At 42.5% G+C, this 23,535-nt stretch overlaps 2 protein-coding genes and 4 non-coding genes across 8 annotated transcripts; 1 reads left to right on the top strand and 5 right to left on the bottom strand.

Moving 5' to 3' along the window:
- Nucleotides 1–1,876: 1,876 nt before the first annotated feature.
- rps7 (ribosomal protein S7) lies at nt 1,877–8,122 on the bottom strand. Of its 3 annotated transcripts, none has more exons than XM_026194840.2 (7): nt 7,971–8,122; nt 7,372–7,457; nt 6,013–6,084; nt 5,250–5,393; nt 4,634–4,698; nt 2,700–2,850; nt 1,877–1,988 (listed from the first exon to the last, which is right to left on the bottom strand). In XM_026194840.2, the coding sequence occupies exons 2-7, from the start codon at nt 7,444–7,446 to the stop codon at nt 1,911–1,913; spliced, it is 585 nt and encodes a 194-aa protein (XP_026050625.1). In that variant the 5' UTR covers nt 7,447–7,457; nt 7,971–8,122; the 3' UTR covers nt 1,877–1,910. The 3 variants fall into 3 exon arrangements, with proteins under 3 accessions (XP_026050625.1, XP_080146235.1, XP_080146236.1); XM_080290109.1 differs by having other exon boundaries at nt 7,552–7,977; XM_080290110.1 differs by having other exon boundaries at nt 7,644–7,977.
- Nucleotides 2,270–2,487, bottom strand: LOC113007203 (small nucleolar RNA SNORA73 family). The gene has a single exon (XR_003269882.1). It is a non-coding gene; the product is annotated as a small nucleolar RNA SNORA73 family (small nucleolar RNA).
- Nucleotides 3,682–3,899, bottom strand: LOC113007202 (small nucleolar RNA SNORA73 family). Its single transcript, XR_003269881.1, has one exon. It is a non-coding gene; the product is annotated as a small nucleolar RNA SNORA73 family (small nucleolar RNA).
- LOC113007201 (small nucleolar RNA SNORA73 family) lies at nt 4,862–5,079 on the bottom strand. The gene has a single exon (XR_003269880.1). It is a non-coding gene; the product is annotated as a small nucleolar RNA SNORA73 family (small nucleolar RNA).
- Nucleotides 5,632–5,849, bottom strand: LOC113007200 (small nucleolar RNA SNORA73 family). The gene has a single exon (XR_003269879.1). It is a non-coding gene; the product is annotated as a small nucleolar RNA SNORA73 family (small nucleolar RNA).
- On the top strand, nt 8,082–15,346 carry rnaseh1 (ribonuclease H1). Its single transcript, XM_026194839.2, has 8 exons — nt 8,082–8,585; nt 9,542–9,666; nt 10,866–11,060; nt 11,225–11,324; nt 11,466–11,520; nt 12,214–12,298; nt 12,413–12,537; nt 15,019–15,346. The coding sequence occupies exons 1-8, from the start codon at nt 8,458–8,460 to the stop codon at nt 15,133–15,135; spliced, it is 930 nt and encodes a 309-aa protein (XP_026050624.1). The 5' UTR covers nt 8,082–8,457; the 3' UTR covers nt 15,136–15,346.
- The last annotated feature ends 8,189 nt before the right edge of the window (nt 15,347–23,535 follow it).

The raw sequence follows: 23,535 nt of genomic DNA, 5'->3' as shown, positions 1-23,535 counted from the left end.
GCAGAAAAAAAGCTGCTGCTGACAACCCACCTCTGGCGCTGGTGCCCTACCCTCAGTTTTAAATGGATATAGACACTGAGGGTTTTCGGGAGGAGCCTGGGTCTAGGTGCGGCTTGCCGCTCTGCGGCGGGGGTACCTGGACCTGGGATATAGAGTATGTTTGGGGAGAGCGACTGTCTGGGCAGTGTCTATTTGTGTCTGTCTACACGTTGGGTGAGTGTCGAGTATTTGGTTGTGTATATGGGGGTGGGAATGCACGTTTGTGTCCGCGTGTGCCTGTTTGTCTGTGTCTATATGTCAGGTTGGGTCTTAGACTCAACCTCTCTGGGTACATCTCAGGCCCTCTAAAGTACGGAGGCCTATCTCCCCTCACCACACTCCCTGCCGGTGGCTGATGCCCTCAGACGTTGGTGTTTTGGTGGTTCTTGTCGACCTGGGCTGGGTGCTCATGTATGTACCGGCTCACTCCTGGTGGCCGATTGGCGGGGCCTGGCGCCTGTGGCCCGGTTGGGCCCCTTCCGGGGGGTGGGGTGCCCTCAGGCCTCTGGGCCTGAAGCTCGGTCCTCTCTGGCACAGCTGGCTGCCGGCAGGCACGCCACTGCAACCCCCTCTGGCTTCTGCTCCGTAGCTGCTGGGTGACCTCTTGTTTGGGGCTCTACTCAGCTCTTCCCAGGAGGGTGGCACGGTTCCCCCCCTTTAGTGGTCCTCCTTGGGTCCTCGTACTCTGGGGCCTCTGGATGTCTGGGGCCTGGATCTCCTCCATACCTGCTTCATGCCCTGGGGGACGGGGCTATGGCTCCCCACACTCCCTAGCAGATCGTTACATGGAGAAACCTTTGGAATACAGGCCATGATGATCCACTTGGTAAAATAAATCCGCTTGGCATCTTTCTTGGTCTTACGACAACAATTCTGATGGCTAAAGATCCAAACGGGACAACAAAGAGGGGGGGAAAAAAGCTGCTGTGACAAAGAAAAATCTGTCAGCATGAAATCTTTGGACTATAATTACACAAAATAAATGCATAAAATTACAGAAAAAGTTCTGAAAGCTCATTGTCCACACGTTTTGCTTTGTTTAAATTTAATGAAAAAAAAATTCTGTCATTTAATTACTTTGCAGTATGAACGGAGGGAGGTTTTAATCTGTAGGAAAAGCTGTAAAGCTGAAAATACTAAACTCCAAAACCTCTTGTGGTGAGCAACAGATCAAATGGCTTCAAGTGCACATTCAGGCCTGTACGACTCATTTAGACATTGAGCCAAGGCTCTGTAAACATGCACACATGTCTGCCATTCAAATACACTTTTTTGAATATAAAACTATATACAAACTAAACTGTAAATGTAATTCAAAGAAACTATTTGTATTTAGTTTTCATAAAAAGCCTTAGTTTAAGTCATTTACGACTACTTGGGAGAACTCAAAGTGTAAGACCTGGACAAGTTTGAAATCTCCTGTCCTCCACAATGAAAAATGGATCAACATAAAAATGGGTGTCATTATTCTTAAATAATAATGAAATGCAGCCAGATGATGCAGATTTTATGTTTTCGCCCATTCCCCCTCCCGGACAGGCTAGCATTTAAATCTGGGCTCCGATCTGTGTACCTGGCCTGTATCACTACATTCACCGTCTTCGGTCAGCCACCCACCCTTCTTTCCAGTAATGGTATGATCTGAGCTTTTGCGAAAAGTGTGCCAATCAAAATAAAATCCTGCTTTCATGGATTTTCAACAGGGCTGAAGATTTTGCTCCCACATACTGACAGGTTATTAATAATTGACATATCGTTTGAAAAGCTTAATAGTGCTCCGCTGGTCTCCAACGTGCCCTCTGAGAAGGAAATCAAAGACCACAACCTGCAACAGTAGTGACAGTAAACAAATTTTATTTTGTCATCTGCATTTACAGCTGGAATTCTGGGAATTCAAACACGACGTCTTTGCCTGTGAGCTTCTTGTAGACACCAGAGAAGGTCTCCACCTGAATCAGGAAAGAATAAAATCAACGTTAGTTTAACTTAACCTGCCTCTTATTTACCATCACCACTTTTTCTTTACATGATATAAAAAAAACAAAACAGCAACAACCAAGGCTGCAGGACAAACTCCTGTCTGCAGCTGAAGGATTTAAACAGGTCTATTTTTTATGCCAGTATGTTGTACTTAATACAACCCTTGGATTTTGGATTGGACTTTGATCTGTGCATAAAACTCAAAGTAAAGGACAAGTTAAGCCATAAATTCAATTTCTGTTTATGATCAGTCTGTGCACTGCATGGTTTAGCTCCCCAGTAATGGCCCCAAAGGACTCTGGGAAGATGTAGGAATATGCAGGACGCTCGTCCTCACCGGCCAGCAGCCGGGGACAGAGCTTTCTGTCCGACATTGTGGAACGGGACTGTACGTCTCAGCTCAGAGCTACGCTCCCATACGCCACCAGGACAGAGCCAGGAGAGCAACTCTCTGGATGTCCACGTCGGAACAAAAAGGTTTCAGACTTAAAACATCTCCAGAAATTTAACCGAGGGACACGTGCTCCGTCTTATCCTTGTAATAAATCCCGTTTTTGGGAGGTGACTTTTTCCACACCAAACAATCCTTCCACTGATTAATACGTTAAAGACTGACACTTGAAAGCATCGTTATTCGTGTTTCCTGAACATGCAGACGCCTCCGCTGCTTTAAAACTCACTTTGTGTTCGACGTTGTTCTGCTGAGCCTTGTCCAGGTGGACCTTGATGAGCCTGCTGCTGTCCAGTTTCACTCTGATCCTCTTACCCACGATCTCACTGGGGAACACCAGGTCCTCCAAGATGGCGTCATGGACCGCGGTCAGAGTGCGGCTGTAGAATTGGGGGAAAGAAAAAAGGTCATCAATGCGTCATTTCCAACTCCGTTTAGTTTCAGTGTGTGTCCACAGCGAGTTTCCGTGCTTCAGTTCAGTTTGGTTCTTATTGGTTGAAAGCTTTAGGTTCTACTTGAGCTTTTATTACTTCTCTACCCTGGTGGGGTATTTATCGTGGGCAGAAACACTTAATCATGCTGACATCCTGCTCGTGTTAATAACTTCGAGCAACAAGACATTTCTTCCTCCTCAAGTCCGGTTTTTATTTCATTTCATTAAAGTAAAACATTTTCCCCGATAACAGTTTTATGTTACAGCAATAATCTTGGGAGTGAGGCCCTGAAGGTCAACACCTGAGGCTTGGTGTTGATTACAAAGCTTGTCTCCCAAGGGCAGCCATGGGTCCCTGCAGGCCTGCCTCCACTGCACTATGTGTGGCTGCAGACCTGCACGACAACCACAGGCCGATCAACAGGATGCCAGCCTAGACAGCCGCCACCTCAAGCAGACTGGAGGGGTGGCAGACTATGACTTACAGAAGCAACGGGCACCGCTATAGTACCCTAATGAGTTTCACTTCCTCTAAATAAATCTTACTGAGAGTTTTAGTCAGCCTGGTCCGAGCTGAACTTCGGATTACTGTGTTTTACCAAACGGTTGAAAGATTTAGCTCGGATAAACCGGGGACCAATAATCACATCAGTAAAGTTTTCCTTCCAAAGCACCTGCAGCGCCCTTTCAAACATCCAACTTTCAGCAAAAACCGGGACTCTCTTCACAGAAAATAAAAACATTCAGTCACACCTTCTTTGGTTTCTATTAATGATCAGTCTGTGCACTGCATGGTTTAGCTCCCCAGTAATGGCCCCAAAGGACTCTGGGAAGATGTAGGAATATGCAGGACGCTCGTCCTCACCGGCCAGCAGCCGGGGACAGAGCTTTCTCTCCAACGTTGTGGAACGGGACTGTACGTCTCAGCTCAGAGCTACGCTCCCATACGCCACCAGGACAGAGCCAGGAGAGCAACTCTCTGGATGTCCACGTCGGATTAGATTTACAAATGGGTTTATAGCATCATTCTGTCCAGTTAATAAACCTTTCTCCCGTTTTTTTAGAAACACATTTGTAGATTTAAGTTTACAGTTATCCTCACAATCTCTTTTATTTTGAAGGACAGAAATAAATCTTAAGGGTGTTACCTGAAAAAAGATGCTTCAACACAGTATTAACATACATCTTTTAAAAATCATTTATACACAAAGCAATTTCTAAAGCTTAAAGAGAGCACTGCAGATGCATTAACATCATGTGATGAAAATTAATATCACAAGAACTATTAATTTTCATCACATGCATCTGGTAGCATGCATTGCAACAGTACCTCCACAAGGTGGTGGTAGATCGCAAGTAACCACCACCAGGCTACCCGACGCTGGACTGATAAAAGGGGTCTGAGAAGGTGACAGAAGATCGAACACTTTACAAACCGAGAGAACACTGAAGTTCAGAAAAACGAAAGTAAACTAAGCACAGTGTAAATGTTGCCAGCTAAAGTTCATTATAGTGTTTTTGTATGAGCTCAAAAAAAGAAGGCTCAAGAGTATTAGTGGAAATGCTCATCACTGCACCATCTTCCCTCCGTTCTTTCACTTGAATCATTGTCAGAGCTGGAAAGTTTCTAACATTAAAGACTCCAGATCCACTTTAACACATTGACCCACTCTTGCGAGTCAGCCGCAGAAATCTGTGATCAGATTTTAAAGCCAACTCTCGGCACTCACCTCCTGGGACGCTTCTGCTTATTCTTCGTGCGGCTTTTCCTGGTGGGTTTGGGCAGAATTCTCCTCTGAAAGTCAGAAATTGTTCAATTAATCTCCAACGAGGAATTGGGCAAACAAAAGCAACTACAGAGCAGCATGAAGGTAACAATCAGGTTCAGGCTGATATTCTTGCTTACATAAAGAGGTTTTATTTCATTATCAGCCTATAAGTTGAACCCTGATTTGAAAAGATGTGCACTGCATGGTTTAGCTCCCCAGTAATGGCCCCAAAGGACTCTGGGAAGATGTAGGAATATGCAGGACGCTCGTCCTCACCGGCCGGCAGCCGGGGACAGAGCTTTCTGTCCGACATTGTGGAACGGGACTGTACGTCTCAGCTCAGAGCTACGCTCCCATACGCCACCAGGACAGAGCCAGGAGAGCAACTCTCTGGATGTCCATGTCGGATAAAAGAATCACCGCAACACACGGACACATACCTGAGCTCACGCCTGTTCTTAACAGGGTTATGCATTTTAAGTAATGTTTTCCAGGCATCCAGCTTGAAAGCAAAACGTAATATTTCTGGATATCAAGTAAGTAATCAAACTGACAGTCACAGCGATGGTATCCTCACCTGTGCAATGAAGACCACGTGCTTTCCACTGAACTTCTTCTCCAGCTCCCTCACCAGGCGCACCTGAATCTTCTGGAAGGACTTCAGCTGAGGGACAGGAACGAAGATGATGATGGCTTTCCTGTTTCCACCAACCTCGATTTCCTGAAAAGAATAAAGCAGCAGTCATTTAAGAGCACAGGGGCTCTGAAGTGTGATGTGACGCCACCTGGGCAGGGCAGGAGCTCTCCACGAGGTGCCCAAATCCCAGCTTTGGATCCTTGAAGGAAATTGTCTTAATGTTTCGTAAATCTGTGGCTGTTAAAACTCAGAGGAACATGCATTGAACTCTAGGTTAGTACGAAAGAATTTTAGTAAAACACGACGACCAGTACGTATCAAAAAGTGTGCACTGCATGGTTTAGCTCCCCAGTAATGGCCCTAAAGGACTCTGGGAAGATGTAGGAATATGCAGGACGCTCGTCCTCACCGGCCAGCAGCCGGGGACAGAGCTTTCTCTCCAACGTTGTGGAACGGGACTGTACGTCTCAGCTCAGAGCTACGCTCCCATACGCCACCAGGACAGAGCCAGGAGAGCAACTCTCTGGATGTCCACGTCGGATTAGATTTAAAACGTAGCATAAAGATAAATTAAAGCTTGATTTTGAGTCAGTGAAAAGCAGCAAACACAGCAACAGGCTTGTTAAAACAAAATCTATGTATCAGTTATGTAAATAATTCAATGACACGAAGCTCATGCACACAGGTTCATGTGAACTCTCACCTTTGCTGCAGTGATGTTCAGTTCTCTCAGCTGAGCCTTCAGGTCAGAGTTCATCTCCAGCTCGAGCAGAGCCTGTGGAAAGACCAGTCAAATGAGTAAAGCAAGCACAACCACATCACTCATCCTGACTAGCTCAAACGTTTTCTATTAGCTTCATATTTCTGCTTCTCTCTAAAGGAGAGCCCAATCCCACTGGTGGCAGATTTTCCATGTGGTCATTAAAAGAAACAAAACCATCCCTTTTTAAAATACATTATAAAAAACCTGAAAGTTATTTTGGGAGACTCAATTATCAGCTGCTGCACCAGTAGGTTCTTCATCCTGAAGACAGACTAACAACTCCACCATCTTGGACTCCAACTGGTGACGGTTATGCTCTTGAGCCTCAGTGAGCTTCAGCTGCTGAAGGTTCAGGATTACATCACCTTCCAAGTTACAGGATCTCTCCACAGCAAGGGGAAAGACTTCCATCACCAGCTGCTGTCCAAGACAGCAGAGTTAGAATCTGAGACAGCTGACTGATTGCCATGAGAGCAACCAGGTAAGCTTTAGGGAACACTAGATGAGAAATACCACAGCCGCCTGGTGAGCAGGGTTAAAACATCACTTCAGTTATTGTTAAACTAATCAGTTAAGCCAGGGGTACAGCTTTCTGTCCGACAGTGTGGAACAGAACTATGTTGAGCTTCAGCTGCTGAAGCTCAACATAGCACTCACAGGTGCATTATTTTACTTGCCTTTTCTTTTTTTGAAAGAGAAAACATGACCTGGGTTACTTTTTTTGCTTACTGAACTTAAAATGTATCACCACTATTGCACTGCAATGCTGGTGCTGCTGGTACTTTATTCACCAGACACTTCAAGAAATATGATATAATTTTAAGGCCGCATCACCCCATCAGTCCACCAACCAGTAAGCGGACAAAACCACCAAACAGGGCTGTCCTAATGAAACACTCAGCCTTACAGGATTGAGAAGAACCAGCAGCTGAGACTTTAATGTCAGTCATAATTAAATCACATTAAAGACTCAATCACACACAGCCTTACATTCCTCCAACAGTACAATTCTTGTTTAAATAGTCACTTGGAGACAAAAGAGTTCTGATACTGTACATGAACCCCTGTACACAAAAAAAAATCAGTACCTTTTTTAAAAATGTAATCTGACATAAAATTGGCCTCATATTAACAGATAGTGCAGTTATGTAATGGCTGACCAATAAATCATATAGTTCTCTTACACCATATTTATTCATGATGCCCTTTACAGTTTTCTCCCCAACGGCCCCCACAGTTACTCATTCAGCTGGACTGAAGCTTCAATAATACATGGATCTGTGATGCCGACTTTCTTACCTGAGAGATCCCAGACTCAAACTCGTCTGGCTTCTCGCCATTAGGCTTCACTATTTTGGCGCTGGTACTGAACATGGCCTTTGTCTCTGCACGGAGAAATAAAAACATTTAGGTTAGACCCACCGGCATCCGAACATATTTAATATCCACCCTTTATTGAAAGCCCAGAGCACCGCTAACCTCCAGGCGTAACACCTCTGAGCTAACCGGGCTACACCACAATAGCACAGGAGATTGATATAACAGCCCAATGGACATAAAACGGCACATACACATTAACTACTTGAGTCACAATTAAAAGAGCTGAACATCCGACCCTGAAAATTAACTTAAGCTCTTTTTCCTTCGGTTTTGTGACGGCTAACTGAACACATGCACGGCCTGTTGCTAGCCGCTACTCGCTTGCCGAACTCATTGAGCAGAGCCCCTCTACTATGTCTTATTTAGACATTAAGATGAGCCATCCGATACTGCAAATCACATAATCTAAGCTATCACAGGATTCACTTGCCCTACTGTGTGTAAACCTTGCCATTAAATACATTTAAAGTACATTTTAAAACAGAAAAGCTAGTCCAGAGTAAAATGGCACGACTAACCTCTGTCAACGACGGCCAAGGAAGAGGCCGGAACATCGCGAGAGTTGGATTAATCCAATCGGGAGCGACCTTTTTTTCTATCGCGAGAATTGTAGAAACGCTTGAAGTGATAAGAACTATCGCGTGAGTGTAGTAGAAAACAGTCGGGGAAACTGCAGGCAGATTATTGCTGTGCGTTTAGACTGATTTTTGTTCGATTTTGTTTACTGCAACATTTTCAGATAGGGATATACGGCCAATGAAGAAACTAAGATGACTGCAAGACTTATTAGACTGGTGTTAAATATATATGGAATACTTTTTTGGGCTTTTTCGGGTTTAGCTTTCCCGGACATCTGTACACCTGGCTGCTAATTTGGTCCCATATTTCAAGATTTTATGTCAAACCACGCCTTCCCTACTCAAATCTATTGATATTTGAATGTATCCGAGTTAATATCACGATGCTAGCCACCTTTGTCCCCGTGCAGTGTGTTGGCAGACAGTGATGTTTAGGCTGACTGGTCTTTTCAGAGTTGCATGCAGGACCTTTTGTAGCGCTGCTGACGACATGGCGAAAGGGAAGTTTTTCTACGCAGTTAGGAAAGGACACAAAACGGGAGTCTACACTTCATGGTGAGGCCGGACACAACTCAATGCCTGCACATTTGTTTTTAAGAAAATCAATGTTATTGGCTATTCAAAGTGCATGTTCTTTCAGTGAGAGTGAGTGGATGCCAGCTTCCGTTCAGATGCACGAAGATTTCTTTTTCTCCTTGAGCTACAGTAAAACAACCCAGCGGGTTTAAGATCATATCAATGTTTCCCTGTCAGTACATCCCACACTTTAATTCGGCATGGAAGCATAACATACACGGCTTCGTTTTCTCCGTTTTTCAGGTGGTTAGCCTTCAAACTGTTAAATGTATTTCCGCCATTAATGTGGCTCATTTGTGAGTAGGAGGGCCTAAAATTGATTTATTCTTACATAATGTAGTATGTCTTTGGTTTGTTTATATTACAAATAAATACATATAAAATAAACAACACGCCAGTACCAGACCAGTGAAACTCCACCTTCTGTTAGTGCACAGAAGTTTAACTACACATTTAATCTTTGAGAAAATAAACTTTGGACCTATTGTTACAAGAAGGGAACATTTTTGTTATTGTTTTTCTGTTACTTAATTAGTTTAATGTACCGTAAATGATAGGAAACAGTCAAAAGTTAAAACACAGTTAAAGTCATCCTCCACAGCTGCCCACTGGGCCGGATTGGAGTCTGTCCTAGATATTTTCTCTCATTTCATTTTCATGCTGGAAATTCAGAAATCACTAGTTTCTGAAATATTCAGGCCAGTGTGTCTGCCACCAACAATCACTGCCATGTTCAGTGCCACTTAAATTCTCTTTCTTCCTCACTCCAGTGGCTCAGTTTGAACGTCAGTGGGTCATCTTGACCATGTCTGTGCCTGAATGGATTGAGTTGCAGTTGAAAAGGTGTATCATTAAAGTGTCCGGAGGGGAGAATGAAGACATCTCAAGGTTTTTATTCTCCTGATTTTTTACTTTTTATTTTTTTTGTCATTTAGGGACGAGTGTAAGAGCCAAGTGGACAAATTTCCGTCCGCCTCCTTTAAGAAGTTTGCCTCAGAGCGAGATGCCTGGGCATTCGTCAGAGGGATCGAGCCTTCTGCAGTTCCAGACGTGAAGAAAGGTGAATATTTTCTAATTTTATACTCTTCAAATACACACGAGAAACTATAATTACTTGGAGCTGGGATTGAGGCTGAACTCGGAGCATCTTGGTTTGGAAGTGGCCGTCAGTTTGGAATCCAAGAATATGTTAAAACCCTCTACTGCATGACTTTTTATTTTTTGGGGAAAAAAATATTTCTGGGGGAGCTTTAGGGTCCCTTATAATATATCAATCATAAAATTAAACAGATAAAAATAAAACAGATATTGGTTTGTTATTTCAAGGCAACACTGTGCGATAAGGGTAGTCAAATAACAAGTTATTCTATAATACGTTTTATTAGTACAACCAGGATGAACAAATAAATAAACAACAATAAAAAAACTATGTAAACATTTCACAGAACAATAAAACACCAAAATACATCCAACATTTGACACACACACACACACACACACACACACACACGTTGTGTTTCCATCACTTTTAGGGATATTACATTAACTTGCATTCATTTCCTGGAGACTTATCCTGACCCTACCCATCACAAGTCCCTGCCTGAACCTAACTCTAACCCCGACTCAAGCCTTCACCCTAAAATTGAATGATTTACCTTGCAATTGTCCCCATAAAGTAGGCTAGACCTCACAATATGAGTGTAAACAAATTTGTGTTCCCACAACAGTAAGAGACACACACACACACACACACACACACACACACACACACACACACACACACACACACACACACACACACAGTTACTTTACCAACTGACCCCTGAGCTCCTAAGTGTCCCTCAAACCTGATTCAGGGATCCACTCCTCTACTTCACTGTCACTCCCTGAAAGCTCACTGTCCTCACTTTCTGAGGACAGAAAGTGCACATCCCCTTGGTTTCCTTCCATAAAAGGTTTTTACATCCATGTCCTGTAATTGAAAAGTAGAACAAACAATCAAATATGCTTCTTAACATATTCATGCACATGCAAGTTTTTCTTTTATATACATTTATTTGTGTGAGGCATGAAAATGTGGTTTGTTGCCTCAGGGCAACGCTATGCAGTAGAGGGTTAACCCAGCCACTGTGTCTGTTTGAGGTGGTAATACAGCATGCAGGTCTGGATTCACACAAAGCTCACAGGTGATTTTAAGTGGAGAATCAGGTACTTGCTGCACACTGTTCTTGATGAACTTCTTGTGTTTGTGGCTTTCAGTAACTCAGAGCGTGGAGTCTGATGTCACTCTGCTTCCTAAACGAGGCCCGGAGCCGCTCGAGTACATCCCTCTTGGCAAAAAGAGATGTCACTCGGAGGAGGAGGCGGGGCACCAGCCCAAACGAGTTAAGCCATCAGAAAGCTCGACATCACAAAACTCGTCATCAGAGAGCTCGGACGGATTCACGTACATGGGTGAGATGTGCAAGATTTAATATTAGAGCTCAACTCCATTCAACATGTTATGGGGACAAAATCATGTCATTTACTACATACAGAAATATTTAAATATAAAATGTAGAAAATGGAAGCAATAAAACTTGAACTCCAGTCTGAACTGTTCTGCGTTCTCCGTACAGGTGACGCTGTGGTCGTTTACACCGATGGCTGCTGCTCAAGAAACGGACAGAGCGGCGCACGGGGGGGCATCGGGGTGTACTGGGGATGCAACAACCCACTGTGAGAATATGTGCACGTGCTACAACGAGCATGTTTTAAACAGTTCCTAAAATCTGCTCAGTCTAAACCTCCATAGTGAAAGTCTTAATTGCATAAATGGATGCATCGGTTTCTCACATTTTGTTGCCTCTGGCTTTATAGAAATGTTGCAGAGAGGCTGCAGGGAAGGCAGACCAACCAGCGCGCAGAGATACAAGTAAGATTTACATCTCAGCATGAGAGTTTCTGTCTTAAAAGTCCAGTTTAATGCTCAGTGTTAACTCTGCAGGGCTGCACTTAAACAGTACTTTTTAAATTTTTAACACTAACATGGGGTGATTTTCATTCTGTTGCTTTAGAATCTTTTTAAAGGGACCACCATGACACCCTTTTTTCCTTTTGTGAGATGTTGTGTAGAGAGAAATAAAAGAAGAGCACTTCAATTTGCCACTTATTGTTGTGCTTTAATATATTTTAATGGGAAGTATGTTTTTTATTTTTTGTTTTTTTTTTGGGTGTCGGGTAAAATCTACCTGACATTAGTGATAGTGTTATAAAACTGCATGTTAGTGTGCTAGGGTTAAAGAGAAGAGAGGCTGAGGCAATTTTAACCAGTTTAAACTACTGAGGGCCAGCATGTAAAGAGGCTTATTAAATGTACAGCAAATACAAAGAAGCGCCACCTGATGGTCATAGAGGGAACAAAACTAAAAATGGCACCATGAGAATGAAGGTTTTAAACTCAACTTCTGAAAAGTTTCCTGAGGAAGCAGATATGTAAATGTACCTATTTATTGGAAAGAATAGCAAGACGCAGGCCTGTAAATGCCTGTTTGTTATTTTATGCTTGGATTTTTCTCTACAAGCTTTAAAGCATAACTAACTGTCGTCTCTGCTCTCGCTGCACCAGGCGGCCTGCAGAGCGCTGGAACAGGCCAAACAGAATAACATCAAGAAACTCGTTTTATACACTGACAGCAAGTTTACGATAAACGGTGAGTCACAAACTCGAGTCATGCTGCAGTCATGTTGCATTACCACTCAGATTTCAGCTTTTGAATTTCCCACTGAATGGGTAAAGGTTTTTCTTTTCTTTTTCCTTCATGCAGGTGTGACCAGCTGGGTGAAGAACTGGAAGCTGAACGGCTGGAGGTTGAAATCTGGAGGTCAGATTACCAACAAAGACGACTTTGTGAAACTGGACAGGCTGAATGGACAGGTGGAGGTGGTCTGGGTAAGTATCAGTGTTTCTTTGCGGACGGGGTCTTTAGATTCATGCAGGTCAGAAGTAAACAATGTTTTTACATTTACCGCAGGAGTCTTTTTGCAGTCAACCGCCCCCTGCTGGGGAGGTGATAAATCTGTCCATGGCCTGAAAAATGGCCACAAGGGGGCACGGAGGGCTCAGTACAGTCAGACAGAGCAAGCAGCCGAACAGCTTTCCTCAGAGGCTAAAACTGTATACCGTAAATGTCGGGCTATAAGCCGCTACTTTTTGCACAAGCTTTGAACCCTGCGGCTTTTAGTCAGGTGCGGCTTTTCTATGGATTTTCCATGATTTTTGTCATATCGTAAGACGATTTGTTTTGTGTGTTCCGCTGTTGTACGGCACTACGTTGCCTGGCGGAAGGATCGGGGTTCAAGAGTGGTATGTTAGTCACATGTCCGTCCGCCAGGCAACGTAGTGCCGTACGAAGTAGCGCGAAAAACAAACTTCAAAGTAGCGCTACGCGTTCAGCGGGAGTCGTGGATGATGAGCGGCGATAAACTTGCAAGTTATGCCCAAAAAGCAAGTTATGCCCAACTCCACCGGTGGATTCTGACAGCGTGGAAAAGTGTGAAAACATCCACGATCACCAACGGATTTTGAAGGGCTGGACTGCTGCATGATGGAGAGGAGGACACCGCCACGGCCCTTCTGAGGGTGTTCGACTCTGACACTGACAATGAGGATTTCTTTGGTTTTGAAAGTGACAACGAAGGAGAGAAGAAGAGTGGATGACGAAGCCATCCTGAGCCTGTTTGTATCCGACACTGGAGAAGAGGACTTTGGTGGTTTTAGTGCGTAGGAAGAAGAGAAAGATGGTGAATGACTGACTTTTCTTCTTGTTAAAGCTGTGTCACTGCACCTGAGCCTAAAAGGTAGGCCGAATCTATTGTTCTGGTGTGCTGTAGGTTATTGTTATGTACTACATGTGCAAATATGTACCCATAACTTGTTTTTCAAAATATTAATAAAAGTGATGTCTCCAAACAGCCATCTCTTTCCTGACAATTCCCTTTGTGCATATTCTCTTACATATGATAAGTCAACATTGAAACACCTGCGGCTTTTGGTCAGGTGCGGCTAATGTATGTACAAAACAGGATTTTCCCCTGATTTTAGCTTGTGCGGCTAATATTTAGGTGCGCTTTGTAGTCCGGGAAATACGGTATATCAAAGGGACAGTTTCAGTGGATTACTTGGATTAAGATGATTATGTTTTGTTTTTTGTTTTCTGAAATCTTATGCTTTTGATAAGCAGATGAAGTGTTACATATCCAAATAATTTTGCTATTTCAAACGTCTTCAAAAAAGAAAAATCTGAGCATTCGGCTGAAGACAGGTTCAGCGTTCCTGTTTCATTTTGTTTGCACATTAGAGTCTTAATTCAGAAAAATATCGTAAATTTTTATTCTTTTAATCAGCTCTGAATGATAAAAATGTTAAATGATAGAAACTCCCTGGTTTGTTAATAAGACTAAGTGTTCGACAAGTACACATTTGATACTAAAATATGCTAATGTTTCTTTCATTAGTACTAATTAAATGTGCTAATTTGCATAAATGTTGAATAAACAACAACATTTTATTCAGACTAGTCTCACAAATGTGTAAAAGGTTCCTGCACTGCGTCACCTTTCTGTTCTTTGGTTAAAAAAAAAAGTAATTTTATTCCTCTTGCTGCGGGATCATCTGTGTTTTTATTTTAATTGTACGAAGTCAGGCTGGCACAAGGTTGATTGTCACTTAATTTCTGATTCAATTATTCGAATGCTTAAAAATGTAAAATATACGTTAAAATAAGGGTCCACAAATAAATCGTGAATGCCAGAAAGATATTACGAAAGGGTTCAGATTATCGTGAGGGAAGAATTAAACCCCCTCAGTCCAAATTAGGCCCAAAAAAGGTGAATATTCAGATTTTTGAAGGTGAAGCCAGAGAAATTCAGCATTTTCTGCTTGGAAAATTTAACTTAAAATGATGAGCTCATTATTACATTGTTCTCTTCACTTCTGGTGGATTGTTTTGATGTGCAGAAAGTAGTCTGATCTGGAAACGGTGTGACAGGTTCAATTTAAAAGTAACAGTCAGAGAAAAGCATCAGCAGTATTGTTAATGCCTTATCTGATGGATGAACCGGTAATGGTAAAAACCGCCTGTTTGAAGGTCGTACGTATCAGGATGTAATGAAAAATCTTCTGGTCATTTGCAGGTCTTAATGATTTAAATGCAACCCGTGATGAGCACCCCATGATTTGGCAGCAATAATTTGAAGTGATCATTTTACTGTGACTGCATTACAGGCCGCAGTAGTAAACAGTCTTAGTGCTGCATAGTACAGCCATATCCAATCATTTGTTTAATGCTCAGTAAGCGTCCAAGTGATTGATTATTAGTTGTTATTTTCATGTTTTTATACTTACTTGTCTGCCCTTCTGGTCCTCCTCCAGATGCACATTCCAGGTCACGCCGGCTACAGAGGCAACGAGGAGGCCGACAGGCTGTCAAGAGAAGGAGCGGCGAAGCCTCTGCAACCAGAGCACAAAGAAAAAGACGAGCACCTTTAAAGAAATCTGCTGCAGGACTGTTTAATGCTCTTTTTCTGGTTCTTTAGCTTTGAAACAAACCTTTGAGAGGTTTGTTTCTTGTCCGTGTCAGTTGTGACTGTACCGAAGCTTGAAGGTTGCAGAGAGTCTGCACGCTCATCCTTTTTCTTTTTTTTTGTGTTGAATGTAAATTTCGATTTGTTTTGGGTCTGAATAAAGATTTTAAGTTTCACCTGTTGTTTCCTGTGAAGTAGCAAGAAGTGAGAAGACAGTTCTTGAGTCTAAGAAGTTGAGGAAATCAGGTGAGCTCAAAAAGGTCAAGGAGATGGAGACATGTTGATGAGAAACTTGGACGATGTTTTTAGTTTATTCTGTCTCGTTGTAATCCCCGCAGCCTTCCAGCAGGAGGCGCTCCAGGTTATCATTCGAACACAGACAAAGGGCTCCTGAGGATTTGGGGTTTATTTAAGGATCTCCTCGCGAGCTGATTGACACATTTTGATGAACATCGTCCCAAACACGACAGTGCTTGGGGAATATTGTTTTCAAATCACATGTAAGTAAAGTTTATTACAGTGAAACTAAAATGAGAACGAAGGGGTTTGAGATCAGCGTCTGAATCCTGAAAATCCTGTTTCTCTGTCACAAAATTAAACTGGGAGATGTCTACTCCCAGTCTGACAAACCAGTAATCATTATCACATTATACAGTATTAACTCTCCTTATGGGCAGCTTATCAGAGTAATCCTTGTTTCCTGGACTGAAGATGTACATTTATTTTAGTTTTCTAAAATAAAGTTTTATTGTGAAAAACACCTTCACTACATTAGCAGCAGGTAAATTCCCCTCAGAGGAAACTCTGACATACTGCTGAGGGCAAACACGAAACCTCCTAGAGACTGAAAGGGACACTGTGCATTAAGAAGTTTTTTTTATTTAAAAAAGGACATGTTAATTAAATTGAACGCTTAGTCATGCAGGCTCAGTTTAATATGCAGGTTGGTGGCATTTATAAAGGGTAAAAGAAAAGCAAAGATGAAGAAGACAAAAGAACATCATTGATAGAAGCATAATAACATTAAAGGCCACTTGTAAAGCTCACAAGCACAAAAACACACGAACCTGATTAAAAACATGTATAAAACAGTATTTATCTTTAAAGACTTGGACACTGCAGAGACAGACATCACCTTTCAAAACAATTGAGCCATTATTGTAAAAGAAACCGGAATCCTAAATAGGAGCATAAATAATGAAAGGAAGACATCTGTAGAACTAACAGCTGACAAGGAGGAAGGGCAGCACTGTCTCCCTTTATTGCTTAAAATGTACATTCTCAGTTAATCTCCTCACATCTTAGCCTTCCTGTGGTCCACCAGAGAGGAGCAGAGGAGTAAAGCAACAGGCATTTAACTTAATGAGGCATCCTTCTTTCAGAGCCTCATTTTAAACCAGCTAAGTAGCCCAACTAAATCTTTGTCTCAGATGGAGCAACAGCTTTTTGGAAGGGACAAATATAAGCTAAATAATCAAAAATCTCCAAGGCACTCTCTTTTTATGTGAAATTATATTTCCTTAAGCTCATGGCATCATTATACTCAACCTAAAACTCTGACTTGTTTAGACAGACACACACACACACACACACACACACACACACACACACACACACACACACACACACCTGGAAGAAAACGGACTCCATGAACACACCGACTATTTTCCAGTTGGTGCTCTACCAGTAGGAAACTTCCATTTAGGTGAGAGCGGAAAATTCCACCAGGAACACTCCACCAATAGGAGGAGTCTTCAATATCCTAGAATTAACCAAAATGAATCAGATTCAATCCAAATCAGATGAGAAAAACAAAACACAGATAACATAAATGTTATAACAAAGTAATAAAATCTTAGTCCTCATTTACTGTAAGTTGGGGTATTCAGTAGTTTCCTTTTGGTTAAGATGCCTTTTTCTTCAAGATGTGGTAAATTCCAAGTGTTTATATTATAAAAGTCCAGGTAGTGCTTGGAGGTAATGTTACATGTGCCTATAGGATATTTTATATTCCCAAATAAAACAGTGATTTAACGAAACGTGTGCTGCTTAAAGAGTCCTCCTGTATTTTCCAGCCATGCTGTGGCATATTTATATACTTAAAGGTGACCTCCCCCTCTGAGGATACACTTGTGCCTCCTTGATTATATCTCCTCCGTCCTCCAGATGCTTTTTAACAATTCAGACGCACTGAGACTGATTTACGTGTCATAAGCAGGAAATCAGAGCGACGAAGACAGGAAGTCAAGCCGCATATTATCCAGTCAATTACAAATGTTTGACTGTGAATTTAGTACATAGGTCTTTTTATATTTTTATTACTTAACCTGGCAGGAGTTACATATGGTCATATTAACCAATTATAAAGTGCTAATCTGAGGCTGCACCTGCTGAAATTTCAGTTTCCAGTATTTCCATTCCAGCGTGCAGTCTCTTTAATATGCTGCGTTGTTGTATGCATCGCTGCTGATAGGTTAACTCTTCATACATGCTCACAAGAATGAGATTAAACTAAAACTACTATGTTGTTACCACAGTGAAAAGTTGTTCACTTGTGTCCCTTAAATTGATCTAGTCCTTTCGATATTTGGCGTAAGCACCCTTTAAACTCTTGACATCGATGATGGCCGCTAACCCTGCAAGTAAACCCAGAGCTCCGCAGAAGTTTGAATCACAAAAGAAGCACCTCCGAATCGAAGGATTTAGCAATGCTCCCAGTCTTTTATTTTGAAAAAACCAGCTTCTCTGTGTAAGTCCTGTGTCAGGCTTCCTGACCTCCTCATCTGGTCTGTGCAGCCCAGCAAGCCTAAAAAATAGACACAGCTATATTTTAAGTGAAGCTCAGTGAATCAGATGCTTAAAATATTCCTGGTGGAATGACAAACATTGTCTTGAGGAGGTGACAGCATTGGAGCTGGAACGCGGTCCAGCATGTGGGATGTTCTCGTGATAACCCTTTGCAATCAGAACATGGAATTTATTATTTATTTAAATTGTGCTTCCAAATATTAGGAATCAGTGGGCAAAAAATTGACATTTTAACTGACACACCTCAAAAAAATAATGAAATTCTTTCCAAATGAGTCCTGTTTCATTTTCTTTAAGACATGGGCTTGGGTTTGTGACCTCACAGGGTTCAAAATGACACTTGGTTGCAGTTGGCAGAATTGTTGTTTTGAACATTTTGGAAAACCCATCTGAATGTCTTCTTCTCCATGAGGCCTAAACCTTCTGCTGCAGGACTTGTTCTTCTCGTGGCTGAAGTTAGTTCCTCATCTGCAGCTGCTTCAGAAGGAATTCAGAGCCAATCAGACGCCTCCCTGATATTATTGGATAATAAATGGAAACATCTTGTAGGCCCAAAACTTCGGCACACACTGAGAAAAGCTTTGTTTCTCCAACACGGAGAAAGAGGAATTAGACTCATTTGTCCTTCCTCCTCCTCCTCCTCCATTCTCCTGCAGCCTTTCGATTGGTCGGTGTCGATGTTGGAAAAAGGACGGAGGCTCTGGGTTTCTCGCTCTGACCTCGACCGCTGCCTTCCGGCAAGCGTGGGGCACGGCGACCCCGCCAGAGGCAGCCCAGTCTGAAAGAGAGTGCCTCTGAGGGTCAAAGGTCACCCCGCAGCAGCTTCACCTCCTCGTTGGCTGAGACTCGTTAGCACTCCTCCTCAACACATACATGCCTCCTTAGCAGAATGAGCTCTGGCATCGTTCCGCCGCTGCCCTGCTGGAGGGGAGGAAGACCAAACAAACTGCAAAGAAACTTAACTAACCAGACATTAGAAACATCCTGCTCACACTTCAGCTGGAGGTTTTGTCAATTTTTAGATCATCTGCTCTAAAATAAACCACAATGTTCTGCCGGGGTTGCAGAACTCTCTGACACCGCAGACCATCTGACACTGAGCGGGGGATGTTCGCTGAAGTGCTCGCAGTGCTGACGGGGAGAAAAGAAAACTTCACGCAGGCGTTCAGCCGCTTGACAGGAAATCAACCCGGTCTACGCCGCTGCGTTAGCCAAGTCGCTCCATTCCAAGTAAAGTCTCACGAAGTTTGAGGCTTCGGAGTTAAGGTCCTGCTTTCGGTCGTGTGCAGGTTGACGAGGCTGCACCAAAGTTAGAGCTAAAGTGTCTCACATGGTGCTACTCAGAGCTTTGCACACACACATCTAAATGTTATAGCTCTACTCTGTCAGCAGGGGCAGTGTTGAGAATATTTATAATAACTGGCAATGTGGGCTGCTCGTGTCCATCTTGGTCCTGCCTCTGGTCCTTCGGCCACAAGCGGGGCGCAGCTGACTTCTTTCCACTGAAATGAAACACAGTGTTGGAAACAAGTGAAACTCTACTGCAGCAGCTGTCTGTGCTCCTCATGCAAGGTTTTTTGATCTTTTATGTAGCACCTTTTCCTCTTCGTGGAGAGCAGTGTTGGTCAAGTTACTTGAAAAAAGTAATCAGTAACTAATTACTGATTACTTCCCCAAAAAAGTAATCCCGTTACTTTACTAATTACTTATTTTCAAAAGTAATTAATTACTTAGTTACTTAGTTACTTTTTAAAAACACGATTTACAACCTGAAGAGGTGATAAAGCGATAGATCTTTCAGCCCAATTCTACTTTTTCTACATAATCCATCATACAAAATGTAATCAAATGGAAAAGTCTCTTTTTTTTTAACTTGTTTTATCAGTTTTAATCTTTTAACTTTATGCATCAAGCAAAAATGTAATTATATGCAACATTCTCTGCGTTGAATAAATTAGTTTAACATTTAAACCTATTTTCTGCACATTCCAGCACATAAAATAAAATATTTTTTGTGTTTACACTCACTCTTTCAAATAGATGCAAGTAAAACACAGCAGAAAGTAAATAAAGTCAAAGACTCAGCGGTCCTGTTGCTCTATTTTCACCTATTAAGCAGCACTGCGGTAGGCGCAGGTTTACCCTGGTGCAGGTGTGCCGCGGTCAGTTGAAGAATCCGCGACTTTCTCTGCGAGTTTCCCATTACGTGGTAGCGCACTCGGTGCTTGCTTGGAAGTTTAGGGTTTTTTTTCACTGTAAAAAGAAGTTTTCTTCCCACGCACAACGGACGCTAATGTTTTTGTCACTTTTTATGGAATCAAACTCAAAGTAAGGTCAGTACTTCCACGCTTTAAACGCTGCACGCTCATACTCTCTCCCACAATCGATATGTGATCCATTGTTGATCTGCACACAGCTGTTGTCACTAACGGCGCACTCGCTTACGTCACTGTCGTGAGACATTCTCGCAAAAAAATCACGGTTTTAGTAACGCAGTAACGCAGCGTTCCTACGGGAAAGTAACGGTAATCTAATTACCGTTTTTGCAATAGTAATCCCTTACTTTACTCGTTACTCGAAAAGAGTAATCAGATTACAGTAACGCGTTACAAGTAACGCGTTACTGCCCATCTCTGGTGGAGAGCTCCGATGTGGTTCTTCTTCCCTGTTCAAGTAAACCTTTTAACCAGTCAGCAGTCTACCAATGCAGAGCTACATGCTGTTGGCTTTTTGGGCTCTGTGCTCGCTGAATTCCCATAATCCTTCCCTTCATGTAGCTGCAGAGCTACGAAAAATGGACATTAGTGCAGGACCAATAATTGCAAAGTTTATCCTTAAGTCACTAAAGTCATGTCTAAATGTTTGAGTCCATAAACACTGGGGTATTTTCATATGTGAGCATCTGTGCTGCTGCTTAGCATTGGATACTTAATGGGCGTGTTGCAGTATGTGCTCTCCCTCTGCTACCACTGTGCAAACAACTGGCCATGTCTCAATATGCGTACTTGTGTGTACTTGCGATCTTGTGGACTTATGATACATCATCAGCCGCAGATCAAGTACTGTTCCAATTTAAAGTATGCTCAAAATTCCCAGATGTGTTCTCGCTCCTCCTGTTTTGTTGAGCATGCATCAGTGGACTTGGCGCAGCCAAATATCCCAGAATGCATGAGCTGCCGTACCGCCCGCTCTTTTCTAGAATCGGACGCATGCCTGGATACATAGACAGTGAATGGGAGATATGCACATTATGCTGTGGCTCATTTACAAACTGGTTTATGACATTAGTGAGACGGGGCTGGCAGTCCCAACTCGTCATTTTCAGCATGCAGGGTTTGTGTTCTGGAAGGTAAGTCAATCTTGGTGCGTCAGCCTGAGCACTTAAAGACTGAGTCAAGTCAAAGTTTATTTCTATAGCACATTTAAAATAACCTCAGCTGACCAAATTTTACTCATGCTATAAAATCACTAAATCAACAATAGAAATGCAGTAAAACACACAATAGAACATACATTTAAATGATAATTTTCTATTATATTCTGCTAATCTAGAAACGAATGCCATCAAGACTAAATACGTTTTTGGAAGTGTTTTGAAAATCACTGAGTGTCTGGGCAGCTCTTCTATGAAAAATTAGGGATGGACCCAGGAACATCCAAGAGCAGTTGGTTCATAGGTCCAAACAGTAAGCAAACTGCAGGATGAGAGCATGCCGTGGGCCTCATATCTGAGTTAGTGAAGCCGTGGTAAGTCTGAGCTCATGTCAGGTGTAGCTGCTGTCATCCTCTGAGGTATTGTCAGAAATATCTGGGGTCATATCACTGGTTCCGGGTCTGATCACGGCTGAGCTCATGAGCCAGGCTCCTGCTCTGAAATGATTTCTTCCCCATCTCTCCAGTCACTGGTGCTTCCTTTTTCATCAGACATGAGGCAGAAGTGTAGCTCAGCACGGTGTCATCGGCGATCAGGGCACAGAAGGAGTCACAATCAAAGATGGTGAGATGTGAAGTGGCATCTGTTTCCATGACAGTTGCCTGTGTCCAGCTCCCTCCACAGGAAGAAAATCCAATCCAGGGTAATTTTGAGGTGACTGGGGAATAGTTCTCGAGGTTAACTGAGCTCCGTGTGTGTGTTTTTGTTACCGTCAGTGATAACATACCACCCCCACATACCATATATACATACAATATATATTTTCCCCTTAAAAGGGAGGTTTTCACTACTTCACTGAGGGATCAGACCCACTGCACATCCTGATCCCTATAATTCAAATCTTGTGGTCAAGATTTTTGTGCTTTTAATTGACTCTTCTGGTTTCCTAAGAGGAAGGCATTGGCCAAAATCTCTCTCTGATTTGTTAAATAATTTGCTCCCATCGGGATCTGATTTTTTTTATTTATTTTTTCGCTTTAACAAATCAAGCAAAGAGGCAGCTGCTCAGATTTTCCTCTCTGGGTAAATTTGTGCTAATCAATGAAATCAGAAAATACTCGAGGTCAAAACCCCGCCAGCTCTCAGCTCATTAAGAAGCTAACACATTTATCTTTAAAAATAAAATCTCAATTTGTTCCGTTGTGCTGATGTCAATCAGTCATGCTGACATCAGCTTAATTCCAACTCTGGGCTCACAAATTTGAAGCATAGTATGTAAATATATGTAGTCTGACCCTTTAGTCGTTGTGGCCATATGACCATGTGATGGTATTTCCTGGCAACAAAGGATACAAAGACTGCATTTCTCTGCTTTTAACGCTCGGATGGATGAATCTGTTGGTCAGCCAGGTCACTGAACGCACCGACGGCCTCAGTCGGACTCTCTGTCTGATCAATTTTTCCTTCATACCCACCAATCAGTGGATCAGCTATTTGCAGTTTGGCAGGTTCCTGTCATCCGGGGCTTCATTATCTCGTCTCCCTGCTGATTTGCATCGTGGACAGAAACGTATGAATCAATCTGTGCCCTCGTGGAAAGTTTGGCAGGCTCAGCGCCCCTGCAGCCATCTCGGCGTTTGTAAAGTTTCACTCCAAAATGAGATTTCAAGCATTTCAAAATTATGACGCCCACTCTGATTAAAAAAAAAAAGAAAAGAAGAAGAACCCAGATTCTGCCATGAAAGTAAAACTCATTATGGAAATACATTGAACTTATTGACTATTCATGGGATTTGCCTGCAAACGACGGGAAGTTTCCAGAAGGGTATCTGTGGTTTTTCAGATCCACAGAGGTAAATTTGTCATAAGTGATTATTTGTTTGGTGAGTGTATTACAGTCTGTGTTATTCCAGGAAAAAAATATAGAGGGTAAAGTTACAGTAAATATCAGACTCTAATTTACCTGTAAATGTCCTCTTCTGCATTTTTCTAATGCAACACAATTATAGCAATTAAAGGAAATCTTTATTTTGTATTGATCTGTGGCACAGGTGAGTGGTGGTTGACTCTCTTTTGCCTGTTCAGCAGGTGCGAATGTGAACATCTCTGTGTGTGTGTGTGTCAGACTGGTACCCTGACCGGAAAGATTTGTTAAGAAGATGGATGAATGGGTTATTTTGCGTG

The sequence above is a fragment of the Astatotilapia calliptera genome, chromosome 15, assembly GCF_964374335.1.
Source record: "Astatotilapia calliptera chromosome 15, fAstCal68.1, whole genome shotgun sequence".
Lineage (NCBI taxonomy): Eukaryota > Metazoa > Chordata > Actinopteri > Cichliformes > Cichlidae > Astatotilapia > Astatotilapia calliptera.
The sequence above is the reverse complement of the archived record's forward strand: the minus strand, read 5'-3'. Positions and strand labels throughout refer to the sequence as shown.